Source organism: Trematomus bernacchii, unplaced genomic scaffold, assembly GCF_902827165.1.
Source record: "Trematomus bernacchii unplaced genomic scaffold, fTreBer1.1, whole genome shotgun sequence".
Classification (NCBI taxonomy): Eukaryota; Metazoa; Chordata; class Actinopteri; order Perciformes; family Nototheniidae; genus Trematomus; species Trematomus bernacchii.
This window is the reverse complement of record NW_022988097.1, coordinates 5,331,406-5,351,870: the sequence shown is the minus strand read 5'-3', so window position 1 is coordinate 5,351,870 and position 20,465 is coordinate 5,331,406. Positions and strand designations below refer to the sequence as shown.

Here is a 20,465-nt window from a genome sequence, read left to right as displayed (position 1 = left end):
ATGTCCCATAAATCATGGAGCATAACGAGGGAAAAGGCAAATTAGAAGGGAAAAAAGGAGTACTACACTGCTCTTTTTGTCTTCAAGCTCATTTAGGCCTTGTGGAACGTCTATGGGTTTGAAATGGGAGGAGAGGAGGGGAATGGTGGAGCGTTAAGAAGGACTCTGCTTCTCCAGATGGGAAACTTCTGTTAAGCTGTAATGAGAATGCACAATGACGCAAACAAGCTTGATGAAGCTAGACATGGCAGCGTTTAGAAATACGAAACTTAAGAAAAAAACCTCACATTACAACACTTTCTTTGAGCCTTTCTTGTTTTATTCTCTATGATATCCACCCCAAGCTATAAGTGGAAGAGAAATGTCTTCATTAAATGTTCAAGAGAACATGTTTCGTTTTTCTGTTTTTTTTTCCCAGCATGCCCAACATGGAGGAACAATGAAAAGGCAAGAACAAATGATAGGAAAACAAAGCATAGGACTGACTGCTCCTAATGGGACTGTTTTCAGCAGCTGCATTAACAAGCCCGTTTGATATCCTTCTCCTAAGTGAAGTTGTCAGCCCCATGTGTCCAGCGTGCTATGTTTAGGATGTCTAAAAGAGTTGTGTTTTCTGGCACCGGCCGATAATAAAATGCTGAAAGCGGTGACCTAACGTGTCTTTCCCCCCGCCGTGTTGCTCCACGGTCATTCTCAAAACAGACGGAGAAATTCTCAGGTCAAGAATCTATCACCGGGGTTTTACAATAACACGCATTTCCATACTGGCTCTGTGAGAAACAGGCCCATAGGGAATAAAGTGCCTCTGGTTAGTGGTGAACTCCTCTTAAAACATCATAAAGCAACGTATTACTTTCAACTGAAATCTCTCGTGTGCTAAATAAGGTTAAAATACTTGTTCCTCTCTGAGTGTGGCTCTTTACATATGCAAATGTAAGCTAACGGTAGCGGCGGCATTCATTTCCATAACGTGAATCATGATCGCGCTTCAGATTTGCTCGGTCGATTTCCAGTTATGCTCGCAAACAAAATCCATATTTGGCAGGGTGAAAAAGGAACTGAGATTAGAGGTTTGTCGGGAAAAAGATACACACTCTTTTCATAGACCAGTGTATTGTGAAAGAGTCCTATGATTGTGAGTTACTTTACCATGACTGTTTTGATGAAAATGCATCGCCTTGTCCTTGGAAATGTGGCACGTCAATCAATACGATTGTACAGATTGGGTAATACTCTCCGGTGTGAAGGCTACAGACTGAAGACGCTGTTCGACTGATGAAACAATAGTAGGGGAAGAGGGGGGGGGGGGAGGTGGGCATACTTTTTGCAGAGTCTGCATTATTGGATTTGGATTGTAACATGGTCGTATCAAGTTAGGTGGAGAAGGGCCTGTGAATATCGCGTTGGAATCACAATAGACAAGGGAAGATTGTTATGCGCCGCACTTCCATTAATAATTCAATCATTTGACCCGTGACATGATTTCCCGTAACACAATCTCTGAAGGCCGATAGAGATATTTGAAATCTATGTGAATGTGGGTGTGTGTGATGTATCTGTGTGTGTGTGTTTTGACCTTCCCAGTATGACACAGAACCGATGCCTGAGGCTACAACTGCAAGTATAATATTTAGAGGAGACAAGATATCAGAAAGTGTGTGTGTAGCGTAGCCAAAGTGTGCTGCAGCATTTCCCCGAACCTGAACATGCTCAACCCCCCCACACACACACACCCCCCCAAAGGGTTGCTCCAATAAACAGAAATGGAAGGCCTTACACAAAACACTTAAAAACCGAGACGCAGCACTCTAACAGAGCAAAGAATGCCTCAAATTCAAAACATAGTATGTGAGAGAGTGGAAACAAAGTCAGTATAATATCATAACACATTGTTTGGAGAATCACTACTGACAGGTTCCAACATTGGCCTGCTCCAACTAACACACAAATGCATGCAGACTAAACCGAAGGGAATGGACACAGTTGCACGCGCGAAATAACAACAGGCTCGCGTGAACGCGCACGAGAAAATACAGGGGTCCCATCTATCAGGCTGCAGACGGGAGCCCTGGAAGGGGAAATCTGTCCTGTGATGGCTGAAAATGAGGGCTGTGGCGGCGCTGTCACATTGCGTTTGGCTGGGATCAGGAGCTGCGAGGGGCTGCGAGGGGCTGCGAGGGGGCGGAGGGCATGGACACTGTGTACTGATATAATGAACTTGGGGGATGGCGGGAGCATGGGCAGACACTGTCACAGCTAGTGGTGCTGCGAAAAATAGGATGGAGGCAGAGGAAGTAAATTGAGTGCACAGAAGAGAAGAAGAGGCAAGTAATGAAGGCAAACACATGAGAGACAGAGAAGGGGGGCTGGCAATACCTGCGTTAAACTAGAAGAATATGTACTCTAATTAGAGCCGGCTAATGTGTCTCCAGGTATAAAGGCTGTCGACATTTTCCTGAGAATAATTAGAAGCATGTATTGTCCAGGAGAGCAGCGCCGAGCTCCCTTTGTACATCATTAACAGTTCACCGACAACAAAAGAGCGGTTAATAGAATGTAATGTGGTCTCCTCACCCATCCGTTTGCTCAAATGGTCATTAGGGTAATGCAGAATAATTCCTTCCTCCTGTGCTTCGCCCCCTGAAATGACTCCTCCCACCTCCCATGTTCCCCCTTTTTTTTTTGCTTCAGTCGATTTCCCTCTATTTCCCCCCTCCTCGACCGCTGGAGAATTTTCTCTCCAATCTCTGTATAAATATGATTTCATGGCGCGTTGCAATCATCAGTCTTCGTAAAACACACAGAATCCTCCGTAAAGGAATTAATTCTGCGTCGAAGAGACACAGCCAAATGTATAGATTTACAATTCCACACTCGAGTTCCCCACCATGTTTTAATGCATCATAAACACTTGGTGTTTTTTGGTCTCTGTTCCAATAAAAACAGGGAGCGCGGGGGTGTAATATCTGGAGCTGGGGGAAATTAAAGCTGAAGTTCCTCTCTCCTCGGTGCACTCCCAGCTCACACACACACACACACACACACACACACACACACACACACACACACACACACACACACACACACACACACACACACACACACACACACACACACACACACACACACACACACACACACACACACACACACGCGCGCACAGTTAATCAGCAGCCCAGAGAGAAATCTAAGACCACATCTACACCCAGTGGAGGGAACCTGATACAACCACATCTTTCTCCCCCGCCCACCCCTCCTTCCCACATTCCCCTCTTTCTCTTAATCATCAGCACACACACACTACTCCTGCTGATAAATTAGACACAAGGTTCAGTATGATTAACTAAAGTTAATAAGGACTGAAAGTGATCTCAAACAAGGTAACCATAGAAGGGAAGTCTTTGAAACGAGGAAGCGTGCATTAGACGTTTTCTTTCTTTCTTTTTTCCATTTCTGCTTCTGCTGCTATTTCCAAAAAGTCCTTTCAGTGTGCGGTGACAAACATAACCCTTCTGACTGGTGGAAAAATAAATCATACTTTCAAGTGAAGACAAATGCCTTATCCGTTGGGAGTAGCCTCGGGCTATAGTCATAATGGCCTCTCTCTCTCTTACTTTCTGCCTCCCCCTCCCTCTCTCCCTCTCTCCCTCTCGCGCTTTCTTTTTGTCTCGAGGCAGGGAGTTTCCCTGAACTCGTTTAAAATGTCCACCCAAACCAGCCTTACACAGCACAAAGCTCAGGGCAGAGCAGGAGCAAGGTGGATATTCCTGTTTTAACACTTATTTTATGTTGAAGCCCCAGGGCAAAATTGCTGTTCTGCTGCAATCCAGAAGAAAAAACACTCATCAGGAACACCTTGGACTTTTAAAAACAAAGTTACACTCAAAACATGGCTAGGGGCTGCAACTAAAGTTTTTTTTTCTGTATCGATTAATCTGGTGAAACATTTCTCATTGTTAGATTTATAAATGTCACAATGTCAAAGGTTGTTGTCATATAAGTTAGTGTAGTGGTTGGCAATGGAACATCTTTAGTTCCAGGCCCCGTTGACCGTGCAACATGCAATATACTTCAGTAATAGCTAGTAATAAAGTAATACGGAAGTAAAACAGTGCCATAAAATATTGTGATACAATTATGCAACTAAAATCCAGTAAGTAAGTAAACTATGTACTTAGATGAAACAGAAAGTAAAATGAAATGATCTACAGTAGACTAATTACTGTGTACTGTAAGATAGAGAAAATGATTAGGGTTAGGGTTTTGGGGAGTGCTCCATAGGAGCGCAGCGTGTGGTGCATGGGCTCTCGGGTACATTTAAAAAAAAAAAAAACCTATTAAAAAACTCCTGTAATAAAACCAATAAAGGTTTATAAAAGCCCTGTTTGGTCTGTGTTAAAAAAATTAAATTAAATTAAAAAAATGCAATAAAAGGGATAGAAGAGAGCAGCGGCTCAAAGGGTTAAAACCTGTACTCCTGCTCCCCCGAGGGGGTCTCCCCTGGTGGGGTGTCCGAGGCTGGATGGCCCTAGTGTATATACGACAGATATATATCTTTCATTGTCAATATGTACATATATTTTATATTTATTTTATTTTCTCTGAGATGTTTATATTTACTGTTTATCTTTGTTTATTTTCTACTCTTTTCCATTTCCACTTTTGCAATGCCTTGTTAACATGCTGCTGTGACCCAAGACATTCCCTAATTATCTTATCCTAAATGTCCCAAAATAGTCCAAGATGCTGTCATTAGCTGTCTTGTCACTCCAAAACCCAAAGATAACTCTTCACAAACACAGAAAAGCAGGAAATCTCCATATTTAAGAGAATGGAATCAGCATTTTCTGCCATTTCTAATCAAAAAGCCCTCAAAATATCTGTTGATATTTGTTGTGTTGATACAATAATGGATTGGTCGATAGTTGCAGCTCAACAAAATGTAACCACTCGTTTCTGATCTCGTGTCATGGCCTTAAAGTCGTGCATTTCCTATCCCTGCCGTGTGTGTTCGGGTCCTGGCTCGGCTCGGGGCCTGGCCTGGTGGCGGGCCAGCTGCAGAAGTCTGTCTCCTCTCCTCTCTCCCCTCTCTCCCTCTCTCCCCTCCTCATGCTCTCAGTGCTATCAGGTTGCCTGTCCTCCTCCTTCAGCCCATTACACAGGCCTCTTTATGCTGCGCTAAAAGCTGCTCATGTTCAAACACTCCTGGGAAAAGCTCCTTAAAACACGTCAAGAAGAGGGGCCCTGTCTGGTAAAATATTAATAGGAAGTTAATTGGTTGTTAATGGACTAGTGCTTGAGTAGGAATCGCCCTCCATTAGACAGGCCACAGAAACAACCCATTCAGGGGTGTCATCTTACCACCTCCACAATCTAATTGTTTTCCGGTCACTCTAGCTGTGAGTAACCTGGTGTTAAAGACATTATTGATGGACTTTTAGGTGAGGTTGAAAGAAGTATTGTGCACATTTCAATTCCATTTCAGCTTGGATAATGTGGGTTTCTTAAGTTTTCATTTTGAGTTGTTTTCTGTTGTCATACTCTCACATTCAAAGGCACATTGAATTTCTTCCATTTCCTTAACTTCCACATCAGGAAATCATTTCAACTTTTTGTTGTTTGTGGCCAGTGTGTTTGTGCTTTCTGTGGTTTACCGTTACCAGCAGAAGAAAAAACCCTTGTTCTGCAAGAGTAGGCATGTAATATTGATGCAGAGCAGACCGGGAGAAAACACCGAAATCAAATGGAATCTGAGCTAAGTTCAAATGTCGACATCAACACATACATTTTTGATCATTGCAAAAAAACCTACAAGAAACCATTCCTTTTAAGGTCAGAGTCAGAGGGGCATGTGCGGCGTGGAATATATTTAGAATTAAGTGATATTTCAGCATGTCTTTCAATCCCAAACTTCGTTCAGCTCCAATTAATTTATGAGAGGGACAAATAACTTGTTGAAAGAGGTTGTTCAGGAAATGGGAGTTAAAATGGCGGTGGAGGTTACCCAGACAGACTGCTCTTTACAGTACAGGGCTATTTTAATGAGATGTAAAAATAAACCAGCTCTCAGAGATATGTCATCGTCTCTTTAGCCCTACAGACATTTGTTAATGATGTAAAAAAAACATGATTTTCCCTGAGTGATTTCATTTTCTATAACCAATTTTAAAAAGAAAATATATATATTTCATATTCTAATCAAATTAAGCTTTAGCTTGCAGATGATCTATTAGTGCAAGGCAGAAACATCGTTTTCCCATCACTGTTCAATTTTTAATGTTTTTTTAGGTGTTTTATTTAATACATTTTGTTTGTGTCTGTACATTTCTCTTAAATTCACAAAAAAAGTAAATGTATATTTTTAAATGCATTATGTAAGCATCATTTTAGTGTCAAATTATGCTTGAATTTCTTATTTAAAAAAAAATCAGAAAACTTGTTATACAAAATAATTAATCTTATTGCATATCAACTGGGGAAATGAGGAAATGTCATGGTGATTTTTTAGTTAAACATTTCAATACGTTTTTTTGTGTTTTGCAAAATATATGACATTTTACAATATTTAGTCAAAATAGTTTTTTTCTCATACTTTGACTCGTAAATCTCCACATAGGAACGTTTACCAAATGCGCAGTTTAATTCGTAATTCTATTTTAAAAGTTTTGTTTGTCTATGTATAGTCTGATTTATGGAACATGTTATTCCTAAAAACATGGAGGAAATAGTTTTTTATGGCTGCTGACAGTATTTCTAGGATTTATGGAGTGATAAAAAGAGATATCCAAAACTCCCACCGCAACTTTATAAATTGACACTCATATGTCAACAAAATAAAACAACCAATTGTGAACATATGTGATAAGATAATCCCTGATTTGCATGTTAAAAGCCACATAGACAATTAATGATATCAAATAATAATTGCCATAGTATGAATAATAAACATGAATAGTTGATATTTGTTTGTTTTTACTCCATTCCCCCGTAGAGCCTCCTTAAGTTTTCTCTATTTAACCCCGATTTACGCCTCTAATTGAAACACATTCTTTATTTACTCTCCCCTTTACTGCCATGACCTCCCATCTCGTGACTCTGACCATTTAATGGTAACCCTGTTCAAACATTGAGCAAATCCGTGTCCAATTACATTACCGAGCTAATGCGAATGGATCCAGCAGATGTTGCTTCTGCTGGGTCTCAGTTCTCTGCTGCAGATTCCACAGCAGCCACTAGATGGTATTAAAACACAGGCTGCCATTACTGATGCCAGATCAGCAGACATGGCTGTTTCCTCTAGGATGAATGGGAGAAATAAATCTGCCAGGCTTTCTTGTTTGAGTATGATATGTTCTAGTTTCCTGCTGAGATCTATTACCTGGCCGGGTGCAGAATGCCATAATCCTGAGGGTGTGTAATGCACTGGCAGAAAATATGTCTGTCTGATGTTTTCTAAAAGCCTGTCTGTTCACTTTACTGCTTATCAGAGTGAAATGTAACATATCAGACAGGGAATATGTGTATTACCATTAGCATGCACTCAGATTTGTGCCGTAATGCAAACCGTGTGCATTTCCTCCCACTCTGCACTCGTTATTAATAACACACACACTCATGCTTCAGTTGTTTATTATTCCATATTAAGCTGTAAGTATTGCAACAAATGAGCAGATTTTTGGCTGGACCTTTTTATCGTTTCGCGGGAAGAAAAGCTACAATGGATACTGGATGATGATTCACAACAGAGCACTTTGCAAAGAACACTTTTTAAGAAAACTGTAGAAAAGTTGCAACAGTATGAAATGTCCATCTTGGAAAAAAATGGATAATGTTTGACATTTAAAAACAAGCAAAAACAAAGTCACCAATAGTTAGTTGACTGATGAGTCATTCGCAACTATTTGGTCAAAATACTTTCTTCAGTGCGAGCTTATTTAAAATCACAAAATTCATAAATATACAATTGAAACGTTGTAGTCACTCACGGTGTAAAAAGAGTGTGTGTGTTGCCTCCGCCTAAACCATTAGTCGACTATTATGTCTAGGGATGCGAACAGCTTTCAGACATGTTTTTATACTCCGGCGAGACAGCGTTGCCTCTTAGCATGCATGCCGCGACGGTTTATTACCTGTCAATCAAATGTGATCATCTCAGGTGCGCACAATAACATTCATTGTTAAAAAGCTAATCCAAATGTCATACCACTGCACACAGACAGGCTACAATGATGTGAACTCTGAAAACAGGGTTTTCCCCTCCTGAAATTAAACATAACCTGTTGTCGGTTATATATATATGCAGAAGAAGAAGAGGAAGAAGAAGTCTTACATGCCAGGTGTTTAGCCTGTGTGGAGGAAGTCATGCTAAAAAACGAGACATTTCATACAGATATCAGGCAGTAGGAGAACAGAATAGATGCAATAAGATTGGAAGAATGTGCTGAATGCACTTCATTTAGCTTCACTGTGCTCCACTGTCACCCTGTAGGTTCAAAAAAAGGCTTACACCTCATGAAATTATTAACCCTCTCTAGCCATTTAAGCTTTTCCCAGAAGTGGTTGAAGCTCAAGTGACATAAAGGACAATCACGAGCCCACCCTTCAGCCACACCGCTCTAGGCTGTGTTGTGGAAAAGGATGGGTTTGACCATGCCCGAGAGGATTTTGGGAACATGGACGCTCACGATCTCGGAGATCATCTCTGGGAAGTTGACACGCGTCTGGAGGGACTGAGCTTGGATGAAGAGATCGTAGGTGAACTGGTGTAACTTCCTCACAATCTGAGAAGAAGAGGAGGGGTTATTAGCACTAGTGGAATCAAGTACATTTATTCAAGTACTTGCATTTATACTACTTAAAGGTCACCTATTATGCAAAATCCACTTTTTCATGTCTTTTATACATCAACATGTGTCCCCTCTGTGTAAAGAGATTCTGAAAGTTTCAGGAAAAAAGATTCACTCACTTTTTGTCCTGATCCATTTATATAAAAACCTGTCTGAAAATGAGCCGATCAGATTCTGGCCACTTTATGATGTCATAACGATTTTTTGGCTTGTGTAACCATTAGCCAACAACCAACCAAGGTAACCCCCCCCCACCTTATCACCTGAATCTCCTCCTAGAGCACAGTGTGTTCTTTGTAACCAAATATCTCTCAGAGGAGCGTGGGGAGGGGCTCCTTATTTTCATCTAAAGTAACAGACAGAGAATCAGCACTTTGGAAACAGGGCTGAAACAGAGGGGATTATGGGATGCTGCAATGATCTGTTTGGTGTTTCAGCCAAACCCTTCAGAGACATGATTTGTATATATCTGAGACATATAATATATTGATGAAGAACATTATAACAGGGGACCTTTAATACTCCACTAAGGGTTGCACTTTTTGAAAATAAATCCCTATTTGCAATTATTCTTGACTGGAATTACAATATGATTCATAGTGGGAATAATCATTTTTGAACATTATCATAGAAATATAGAGTAAAATGATCATAGTGTGATTTGTTTTTATGTAAAGAGGATCTGTACCAAACAATGATTTGGTTTAATTAAGTCTGTAGAATACCTTCTGTAGGCTGTGACTGCTCTGCAGCAACACAAACATTTCAATAGAACAATATTTTCACATATCTTTCTCCACTGGATATTGCACTAGTGCATGAGGTAATTTAGATAAAATATTTAAAAAACAAATTAAATGTATTTATTTTCAACCCTAACTACATTTCAAAAAATAAAATGTAATTTTCTTAAATATATTCTTTCATTTTTTACTACACCGAATCTATCTGGCAGCTTTAGTTACTTAACAGATTCAGATTATAAGCTAATCGAAACCAGCGCCCCCTTTAACAGCTAAGTGGGTTAGGGTCACAATTCATATCACAATTCATACTGTATGTAAAGTTACCAATAAATGAATATCTTCATTTAATTTAGGAAAAATGAATGTAAATAATATATTAAAGGAAGGATAAAAAACATTAGTTTGACAGCAGCTCCTCAGATAATGTTTAAATGTTGCAGTCAAAGTGAGATACATGCATTATTATACAATTAAAAAGGCTGGGAGGACATTGACTAATGGATTTGAGGAACTGTCAAGAAGATTTAAAGAAAAAAACTCTCCAATGATCAGCCTCTTTCAAAATAATGGGAAAATAATAAACAATAGTATAAAAGTTAATAAGTAAAAGATAAAATGATTTAAAAAAAAAGATTGTATTGTATAGGAATCTTAGAGCGGCCATTATGCCTAGTGAGCACTTTTAGTATTTCAGGAATATTGTGATTCCAATACTTCTGTAACTTTACTCAAGTAAGATTTTGAATGCATCACCTGTGACAGAGTATTTGTAATGTGTCACAATCTAGTAATGCTACTTTGACTTAAGTAAAGTACTTCTTCCACTGGTGGTTATTAGTGACAGAGATGTGACGCGTATATGTGTACAGCATTGAAAGAGAACAAAGCCCTCAGATAAAGGGGGAAAGGGAAAAAGACATGGAAGCTGTCTCCTGCCATGAGCTTTAAGAGGTGGTTTAAGAGATGACACTCATTGTGCCGCTGTAAGCCCCTCAGGCAGGGGGAAGCAGAGGGGTCTGAACGGCAGGGTCTTGATCAACTCCGCTTTTTCTGCCTTAAGGGCCCTGCCAGACAATCCCTGGCTGGCCTCCAACTCATAAGGCATTAGGAGATCTGAGATGTGAGTGGGACACTGACAAAGCTGAGCCTTTAAGAGTAAATCCACAGCGAAAGATTTGAGGCTCAAACTGCCGCAGCTCGGCTTTCTTCGGGGGGAAACTTTCCAGCGTTTCTGGGCTCGCCTCAACCACCGAAGGTTTATTTTTTTAGATTGCTATTACCAATTAGTTTTACAAGCTATGATGACAGTACTGAGGAGGAAAGCAGTCGATGTGCACCCTCTAGTGGTGGCATCACAAACAGCAATCTGTAGTAATATCTCCATTAACAGAGTTGTTTATAGTCCAGGTATGCAGTTACAGTTTTAGGAATAATAACCTCAAATATACTTTTGTTAATAATAATAATAATAATAACTTGAAATGATATAGCTCCTTTCAAAAAAGCCATGGACGCTTAAGAAACCCATGGACGCTTTCTTTCAGGTTTAAATGACTTTATTTATCTTTGCATCTTCTGTACATGAAGTAGAGGGATGTGCAAATTATAGTAAAACAAAAACAATAAAAGCGTTGTATAGCATTCATTGGAACCATTTAATTTAGTAAAAAGCACAACACATTTTGAATGTTGTTAGGTTTTTGAATGAAGCTGTTTATTTTGTTCTTATTATTATTATTATTATTTGTTTAAGACTGTGGAACACTCAACTTGGATTGTAGGACAAAAAACTCCTTGAGAATTAATTAAAAATAAGTTTTTAACCTTAAACCTTTGAAATATGGATTTGAATATGGGCTAACCTGACTTGTGACATCGTTTGTTGTTGTGTTGTGATTCAACTGTTGCTATTTCTCTCAACATTGCTATGCATTGTTAGTTTCTTATCTTTTTCTTGTTTCCTAAAGCATTAATAGACATAGTGTATGTATAATGTTCATAAACACATACAAAGAAAGATACATGTTGTTCTGTAAGGCATTCTTTTCTTTTATAGCTGCTCTTTTTTCTTTAAAGCTTTTGTGGTTTCACATTTAATACTACTTTAACTAAATGCAGCATACAGTTCTTCATGATTCAGGCTGGACTTTAAGCTTTTCAAGGCACTTGCCTATTATATCTCGTTATACTCTGTGTACAATGACAATAAAAGGCTTTAACTTTAACTTAGACACTTCAGTCTGTTAAATGTTTATTGTGTCGTGATAAAGGCGTCTACCAAGAGCAATGCTGGTGTGCTAGTAAAAACAGATGTAAAACTATTTATATTGTCATAACTGGTGCAAGTTTCCTTGGTTGCTTTAATATGCTCTGAATTTTATTTGGACAAATAAAATTCCCTCCTTCCCTCTCATGTTGTTGGCACTGTGAGCAATGTGTATTCCAGTCAACCCGAGGTTTACAACATCACACTAATCACCTACAGGTGTGAAGAATATCAAAACAGGTTTATTTTTCCATGATGTGTCATGTTTGCATTTGCAGACGTGATCAGCTGATGCTGCTGTTTCCTGTTGATATTGTATTTAGTTTGAACGTGCGTCTTACAGCATTACATAGTGCGGTGCAGAGATGATGTATGTTTGTAGAAAGACCCGGAAGGCATCATAGCCAAGGCCTCCCTCCCTGGGATATTTCCACACTAAAATCCAACTGCCAGAAGTAAAAGCTAACGTTAGGCTATAAACAAACTACATCACGGCAGCATGGCTGTGCCTCTGCTAAGCTAAAGGTGGCTAATATTCCGTGGGATGACATTTAGAAATCTTTTTAAGACACTTGTTAGCAACCGCACATTTTTAAACATGTTAAAGCTTCAGGTATTCACGAGTGAGGCATTCACTGACGCATTTTATATCATGGAACAAAACTGGAAATCTTGTGAGCTTGAATTAACCATAGACCTTATTTCAGATACCTAACCAAAACCTAATTCTTAACTAAAACCTAATTTATATATCTTATTTGATCTTTTATTGCACATTCTTACTTTTATTATATAGTACATTATATTTGTATTAGTTATTTTATTCATTCTATAATGGAACAACTGTCACAAAAACCAGCTTCCCCCTAATTATTTAAGTATTTCTAATTCTGATTAATTAAAAAAAACATTGACTACGAGGAACCCTGGAAGTGCTGAAATGCTAACTCATTTCCGGGTTTTAGGACTCATTCCTGCACCACTCTATTGGCTGGGACTAGATTAAGGATGGGTTGCATGATGGAAAATGTGAGGTTAATCCTCACAGTAATTGTATATCAGTCACTGCTACCACCAGAGGGTGACTCAGTACTTTCCCTGTGTGCAGTGGCAGGCTGGGGATTTGTTCCCGAACTGATGTGTACCCACTACCCTGGGTTCAGAGAAAATGGATGACATTACTGTCTGTCTGCAACTGAAATGAAATGGACCACTGCTTGAATTTTAAACATAATAGCTGATAAAGTAAGTGAGGAATTAAATGATCAACAAACTTAGAGTGGCGCAGTTAGTTGAACTTTGATACACACTGAATCTGGTTCATGGAGGTCCTTGACGCTAGCTTAATGACATTAAGGTGAACGTTTAAAGTCACAGCATTTAACCAGATCCCACTCTGATGTTTCATTTGAATATATTTAAATGTCATTTAAAAACTGTAATTACTCTGCAAACTTAACTGTAAATTGTATCTTGTATATGACATTTTGTGAGTTTGTGTTATGCTGGCCTATCATAATGTACAACGCCTTGAATTCTGTATATTTACATTGTGTATTCAATAGATATACTCTATACTATACTACTATACTTTGAATTCAAATTTCCCAAATTGAGATCAATAAAAAGTATATTTAATCTAATCTAATTTTGGGGTTTTATATATTTAAGTAGTTTAGGTCACTTTGTTCATTCTTGACACACTACTCAAACGCCAATATGAAAATAAGAAATAAACTATTTAATTCCTCTTCAAATACTGACAAACTAAAGCTGACCTAAAAGGTCATCTATCATACAATTATCATTAATAGTATACACTGAAAATGAAAAAACTACATTTAGATATAATCCCCAAAAGTCCAAACTAAAAATTAATTTACACAATTGTATTATTTCAGCTTTGTTTATCCTCTTATTATTATTATTTTATATTGTTTAAATCATTCAAGTTTATCCCAAATTTGAATTTCCTTTTCATTACTATTGAAAATGTTTTGCATTTCGTCCAATCTTTAATTTGTTTAACTTGCAAATTCCCCTTAGTTACTGGTGACTGACTCTAAGTTGGAACCACTTTTGGATGCAGTCTGGAAGCATGTTGCAGTTTGTTGCTTTATACATTAATTGTGCAAGTTTGAAAGTCCATCCATACATTTAAAGCAGGTAAGCTTATAATTTACAGTCTTGGTTAGTTCATGATCATCAGCTCTCTTAACAAATGTTATGACCTTCTGAAGTATAAGAACTACATTTGTGATTTTTATGTATTTCCCCAGACCTCGACAGAGTAGATATAGAACTATAAAAGACCAGTCATAATATTTTAAGTGAGCAAATATGAAATGTTTCTTAGTAATGCGTCTCATTGTTGTTGTGCTTCTCTTGTAGTTTTCTTATTAACATGTCTTTATATTTTATAGTCGTTTTTGTAATAGTTCTATTTTCTCTTTTATTTATAACACTTTTCTCACGCTATGTTTATGACGGCAATAAACCTGACTCTTATTCTGGGATTGAACTGTTTTTAATTTTGTTCGATTTCGCAATGGCTGTTGACTTTTCCCTCGTCATATACGTGTAGAATAGTGTGTATTACCGACTGGAGGTAGTCCAGCAGCTGAGTGAGCTGGAACAGCCTCTGTGTGCGGGTGGTCTCTCCGCGGTGGCTCGCCAAGCGGTCCAGCTCCTTTATGTAGGAGGTCCGCAGTTCATCAAAACAACGCTGGTTCTTCAGGCCCTCCACTGGCACTGTGACCACAAACCCAGAACACAACAATAAATCTCACGGACATTATCCATCCCATCAATTCCCAGAAGAATGGCTGAACTCAATTATACTCTTATTTCACTTGCTCGACATGACATTCAACGTATTATTTCCTTTTTCCCAGCGGACTCACTGATGCTGAAGAGGACCAGGGCTTTCATGCAGAGGAACTCCTCCTGGGTGACCTTCAGCATGCAGAACCTTTGGGAGAGCACCTTCATCCTCACACAGTGTTCATACATACTGGACACTTGCATCCGCTGGCTGCAGGGGGAATACAAAAAATGGACGATGTGAGTGAGAGGAAGGAGAAGGAGCACCGGGTGCGACATAAGGAGGAGGCAAAGAGAGCGTCAGACAAGGAAGAAAAGACGGAAGACAATTAATTGACACCGAGGTGGAAAAAGCAGCAGAGGTGAGAATAAAATGAGTGAGTTGGATAATGGAAAAGGGAACGACGTAGAGCCTGAGGAAAATGAGGGTCAGCAACAAGGGCAGGCGTATCAATTTCCATGCAGTTCAGAAGCAGCCCTAGAGAGTGACAGAGGTCTAATGCAGGCGGAATGAGTGTTTTGCTAATGTCGCACGAAGTGAAAGCTGCTCTGAGGGCCCGAGGCTGGTTTTACTCAGCGACACGCTCGTTCAAAAACGGAAAGCTATTTACTGATAAGAAATGGCAGGGTGGTAATTTACTTCTGTTTTATTAAGTGCAACGTTTAATTTCAAAACTCTGCGTGAAGTTTGCTGAAAGTACAGAGAAAGGACAACAAGCAGGAGTTGAGGTGTCAGGAATTATTTTTTTGATAAAGGCTGGAGGAGGTTGCGGCGCGAATCAGAACTTGTCAAATTGAAAAAAGAAAAAAAAAAACGCGACACCGCTGAAGTTCTTGGGGACTGATGGTTTCGTGGAGATGAAACCGAATAATTCATCTGAGGTGATCCCTCTGCGGCCACGTAAATCAGACGCAAAGGGAAATGTAGGAACACAACAGACTTGTTTACTGTCTCGCTTAGAAAAAGACGCCGTTCATCGTGTTATTTGTTATACATCTTTCTCTGAAGCTTGTATTCCTAAGTGGCTTTTCTTTCCCATCACGGTGACAAGTGAAAACTCTTCGTATTCCAACAAAGCCAAATGTCACAGTGATTACTACAGCGGTTAAGGGCCGCCACAAACTTTATTTGTCTGCTAAAGAAACTGCGACATGACAAACTTCTTCTAACTTCCATTCTTTGAAAACAATATCAGAACTTTGGTTGAAGTATTTCTTCACTACTTACTCATTGAACACCAGGTCTGGAGCAAAGTAGAGCAGGGAGCTGTTGGTGAGTGTGTAGGACCTCCATCCCAACGCAAACACCATCACCCCCATCCATGACAACTGAATCACAGACATCTGATCATCCACGTGCATGTCACGGAAACCTGTAAAAAACACATTTTTTATTAACTGCACATCATGAAATCACACTACCCAGTTCAGTTGAATAGATATCAACACTTCATACTAATTAAAAGAAGAATCACAGCAGTGTGGATACAGTGTTTGCCTTTTCCACCCTGCCATAGATATGAGCGTATCCCCCTCTAGTGGTCTATTTATGAACAGGTTTGGAAGGGATTGGCTCATCAAACGTGTTCAATGTGCATCAAATCCTGGCGAGGCTTGCCATCTGGTGATGTCGTGGCCTTGCCCCAAGATTACAAATATAAGATCGGATATCAGACATTTCCTGACGATGTAAATTACTGGGAAATTGAATGTACCTCTCAGTGTTATCCCCCTATCTTGCTCAGAAAGCGTGACCTCGCTGGTTTTGCTAAGCCTAAAACAATACAATCTGTCTGGACACACCAACTAAAAACACCTACATGTGGTGTTGACTCGTGTACAAGTCAACCTTGGCCCAGAGTGATTTACCTGGTATTGCCTTGGCCCAGCGCACCACAGTTACCAGCTGTCTCTCCCCCAGCTCATTGAGGCTGGTGAGCAAGGACGCGGGGCTGTCTGGCTGTGCGTGATCATGCCCGGCATTGACCACAGCCGGCTCGATGGCCTGCAAGACGCTGAGCAGGGAGCGGCAGGAGCGCACGCTTGGGGGAATCCCTGAAGCCAGGCAAGCTACTGAAGACATACAGAAGAAGAGTATTAAAGTAACATTACAAGTAAAACTATGTTAAGTGGAGTTGATGAGACACTTATCCTCACTTTGAGCCGCTACAGCTGCACTTCCAGGCTTCAAGATGGCATCTCTGTTTCCCCAGGGAGCCGGAGGAAGCTCCTCCTCTCCGCTCCTCGGCTGTCCGGCTCCCTTAAGCCTACGACCTAGACAAGGAGAAGAAAACAGGGACGAAAGGAGATAACAAGTCTCCATTTATACGTTGTTTTGTCTGATTTATTACACAATAAATAAAAGCAAATCAGGGAAAAAAGACGAAACGAGTATAAGCCAGATTCTGTTCCTTATCACTGCAGAGGGGCAAGGCCAGGAAAAAGCTCTTCTGAAACAAATTTGTTACACTGTATTTAAGCAGGGACATTTGATTAGTCAGCTCTGATCCAATGCATGCAAGCTATCTAACCACCCTGACCCTCTTTTCAAATGAAAATCCCTCATACTTTCCATGCTCAGTCTCTCTTTTGGGATTTTATATTTAGTCCCTCACCTTTGAGGCTCATTCCTGACATGAAGCACCTCTTTAAACGGCATGAGGCGCAGTTTTTCCTCCGCAGCTTGTCGATGGTGCAGTCGTTCCGGCTGGCACACAGATGGTTCTGCTTACCTGGTGGTACAGAAAAGTTTCGGGGGGATGAGGGAGTGTTTCCAACAATGATTCGGCTTCCACTCATAGTGCTGATATGTGGGTGTTTACTGATAACATGAAATAACTCGCCCTCATAATGTAAGGTCACTGTGCCCTGCCTGAATGCACCAACGAGTGGGCGTAAGAAATTAAATCAGCGCTCGAGTGATTGTGGGTGTCTTTGTGTGCACTCGTGTATGTTTAAATTGGTGTCGCACCCACCTGCAGCGGCTCTCTTGAAGAATACTTTGCAGCTGCCGCAGGTGACGGCTCCGTAGTGACAACCTGAGGCTTCGTCGCTGCAAACCTGACACACTCTCCTGTCCGACAGATACACACCTGGGAACAAATCCTCATGCCTGGACACATAAAACATAAAAAAACATATGAAAGAGAAAGGATTCACCAGTGGGCACAGATTCTGCATTTTTTAAATGGTTTCATCATTAACAGTTGCAAATAGCATGAACAAAGGCAGACAGTCAAACTAGGCGTATTAGCAGTTAATTTAGGTCACTAGGTTTTGTCTCAGAGATGGCTCCCTGTTATGACATTCAGGGCACTAATTCCCTAAATCCAATCCAGTTATAAAACATTTCCCTATTCCATGATTGATTACATAACAAGTGAGGCACATCTGTGATTAACCAGCAAAGTTCGATGATTTTTTTTTTACGGGCAGTAAAATCAGGACATTCTCTTCTATTCAAAGCCAGATGCAGCAACAGGTGCTGTATCTCTTGTTTACAGTGACAGTGGTATATTAAGTGGTATTTTATGTAGTTAGTCACAGCACAGTCCAAGTTAGGGATAAGGTCAACTTTGATTCAGTCTAGCTAAACACTAAAACACAACTTGACCAAGGCCGAGATGAGCACATGTGGCTGTTAGAGCCCAAATAATGTAATGCTGATTACACAGCTGTCTCTGCAGCACAACTGGGTACCAGCATAAGGCATAGCAGAGGATAATGCAATGTTGGGTGGATTTTATTTATTTGTGCAGCCATGTCCAAAAATCCTCTGCAGCTCTATATATAAATATCAAGAAGAACAGGAGGAGATTGTAGCTATAGACAATGGATTTAATAAAGGATCAAGTTCATAACCCTTATTTAAAAATCAAACAAAGCAACATGCAACAACTGGGCAGATTAAAGCATGGTCACTACACAATGTTCACGGTGCATTTGTCCTTTTATTTCTGACAAAAAAAAGATGAACTTGGGTGGACAGAATGAAGCCCTCAGTATAATTGCACTCTCGATATTATGCCAACAAAAACCAAGTCAAAGCAAATCATTGAAACGTACTTACCTAAAAGTGCGATCAGAGCAATCCAGCCAAACAGATGGTTCAGTCTTGATAGTGGAAAGAGTGCCGTGTCCTTGAGGAATTGCACTTTGGTAACTTTCCATTTGGCCATAGCCGTGTGCCATCGCTGCTCGCATGCCACCTTTGTCCTCCTTGTTGTACCAGAGACAGTGGCATTCCTGCATGGATCCGAGAGATGCTGGCCCACAGTTACAGTATTTGCACAACAAATTACGTCCGCTTAAACCGCCCCTCTCCGGCTCGGATCGGTTGCTTCGGGCGCACCACGCTCCCGGAGTGTCCCTGTGTAGGTTCGGATTTGCGGAGTACGCAGAGTATGGTATCAAAGGCAACATCTCTTCCACCTGAGAGGGCGCGGGCAGCTCTTCCTGCGGGTTCATGAACAGGTTAGACTCCCTGCAGACATACCCAGATAACACAGGGTCACGCGCCCTGTTCTGCGCGCTGTCCATGTCCCCCGATGTGAGCAGATCCATGCAGCTCACCTGCTGAATGCCGTGGCACGCTTCTCCAAAGTCGTCTTTAAGGGCAGTGTCACGTAATAGAAGCCTGTCTGAGTTGACATTAGGAGCCGTTTGTAACTCCTGAACTCTACTACTACTACTCTCCATGGTGTGGTGGAAGTCTGCGAATATGCTGCTGCTGCTGCCGGAGCACTGATTCATGTTGCTAAGCGGAGAGGACACTGAGTCTAAACCCAGTGACACCGATACTGCCTTACTTAGCTCAGCGGTAGTTGGGCAAGAAGCACAGGTGTCCGCAGTGTCCACGCGCTTGTTTATTAAAGAGTTTGATATTTCTTCTAAGCTCGAGCGAAAGGCCATCTTCCGCTCCCGTCAAGACAGTAGCCTACTGTGTGAGCAGTGTGCTGGTTACACTGGGAAACAAAATAAAACAACGCACTTCAGGCGAGAAAACGCCTACCCTGCGAGACTCCGGTCATATGTGTCGGCGGAAAGGGAAATAATACAGAGCAGCGGTCTGTCGACGTAGGGTGTTGGGAAGGGACGTCCCGCCGAGCTGTTCCGCGAATGAAAGCAGGGCTGGATACTTGTTTCCTATCGCCTTTTTTCTTTGTTTACAAAGCTCCGTTGTATTTCCTCGGGGGCAGAGCAGAAACTCGCTCCATAAGTAACGATTAAAACTTTGTAACTTGTCTTTGAACTCTGGCATGTTTAGGTCTCGTGAGTGAGAATAGCAAGGATAAATTATCGCCACATCATGACAGGCTTCTTTAGAAACATTCTCACCTAAAGCTGACATGTTTGTTCAGAATTGGATTTTCTAAATTGTAATATTCTCTTTCTCAGTATGTTGTGGGAATTAAACATGAGCTTGTTTGTATTCGGTTGCCTTATTTACACGGTGAATGTTGTTCGATATAATACAACTTATCCTGCACAATCACTGACTTTTCTGAAAGACGTCAAAATAAATATAATTGTATATACCGTTGGTCAATGAAAGGTCTAATAGTCTGCATGTGATGGATGAGGATGTCAGGAACAAGAAATGGATTAAATAAGCCTTCAAAGCACAACATACTGCAAGAGAAAGATTATTTTCACATAATCAATCATATTTTATTCTATGTTTATTTACATTAGATAGACTGATTACATTGAGACTTGACATTGAGGTTAAAACAGTAATCACCATTGGATGGTTACAACATTGCTCATAATGAAAATCTTTCA

The 20,465-nt window shown here is 40.4% G+C and overlaps 1 protein-coding gene across 2 annotated transcripts; it reads right to left on the bottom strand.

The window, feature by feature from the left end:
• Window positions 1–7,612: 7,612 nt before the first annotated feature.
• Window positions 7,613–19,592, bottom strand: LOC117475150 (androgen receptor-like). Of its 2 annotated transcripts, none has more exons than XM_034121291.1 (9): window positions 18,751–19,592; window positions 17,657–17,793; window positions 17,297–17,413; window positions 16,839–16,955; window positions 16,551–16,754; window positions 15,910–16,054; window positions 14,762–14,892; window positions 14,458–14,609; window positions 7,613–8,780 (listed from the first exon to the last, which is right to left on the bottom strand). In XM_034121291.1, the coding sequence occupies exons 1-9, from the start codon at window positions 19,590–19,592 to the stop codon at window positions 8,616–8,618; spliced, it is 2,010 nt and encodes a 669-aa protein (XP_033977182.1). In that variant the 3' UTR covers window positions 7,613–8,615. The 2 variants fall into 2 exon arrangements, with proteins under 2 accessions (XP_033977182.1, XP_033977183.1); XM_034121292.1 differs by having other exon boundaries at window positions 8,616–8,780; window positions 16,551–16,751.
• Between the last annotated feature and the right edge of the window lie 873 nt (window positions 19,593–20,465).